The sequence below is a fragment of the Penaeus monodon genome, chromosome 20 (genome assembly GCF_015228065.2).
Source record: "Penaeus monodon isolate SGIC_2016 chromosome 20, NSTDA_Pmon_1, whole genome shotgun sequence".
NCBI lineage: Eukaryota > Metazoa > Arthropoda > Malacostraca > Decapoda > Penaeidae > Penaeus > Penaeus monodon.
Window position 1 is genome coordinate 41505919 of NC_051405.1, and position 624 is coordinate 41506542.

At 44.4% G+C, this 624-nt stretch overlaps 1 protein-coding gene across 2 annotated transcripts in view; it reads right to left on the minus strand.

Moving 5' to 3' along the window:
* The window catches only part of LOC119585837 (heparan sulfate 2-O-sulfotransferase pipe-like), a gene marked incomplete at its 3' end in the record, with an annotated part of 10410 nt that overhangs the window by 2614 nt on the left and 7172 nt on the right, over positions 1 to 624 (minus strand). For both annotated transcript variants that reach the window (XM_037934568.1, XM_037934569.1), the window contains 1 exon segment: positions 52 to 246. In XM_037934568.1, coding sequence (XP_037790496.1) covers positions 52 to 246 — 195 coding nt within the window.

The window sequence follows — 624 nt, forward strand, 5'->3', positions numbered from 1 at the left end:
AAAATCATATTCTTAGGAAGACAGAAACGAAGCCAGTGACAACGGACTCACTTCGAAATCGGGTTGTATCCAATGAAGTAAGAGATCTGCGAAGGGATCCTGTACTTCCCGTGCTTGAAGTAACACCTGCCGGTGCCTATGCAGACGTCCAGGGTCTGATTGGGTCCCTTGAAGTAGTAGTGGCTAATGTACCTCTTTACCGGATGCCGCACCACGTTGATCCAAGTCGGTTCCCAGAAACCCACTCTGAAATGTTGGCGGAGAATAGGGTATTATGAAATGTTGGGGGAGAATAGGGTATTATGAAATGTTGGGGGAGAATCGGGTATTATGAAATGTTGGGGGAGAATCGGGTATTATGAAATGTTGGGGGAGAATCGGGTATTATGAAATGTTGGGGGAGAATAGGGTATTATGAAATGTTGGGGGAGAATCGGGTATTATGAAATGTTGGGGGAGAATCGGGTATTATGAAATGTTGGGGGAGAATAGGGCATTATGAAATGTTGGGGGAGAATAGGGTATTATGAAATGTTGGGGGAGACTAAGGTATTATGTTTCCCTTAGGAATGCGGGTTTTATGCATTGAATGCGTGAAGGAATTACTTGGGTCTTTTCTGGAAT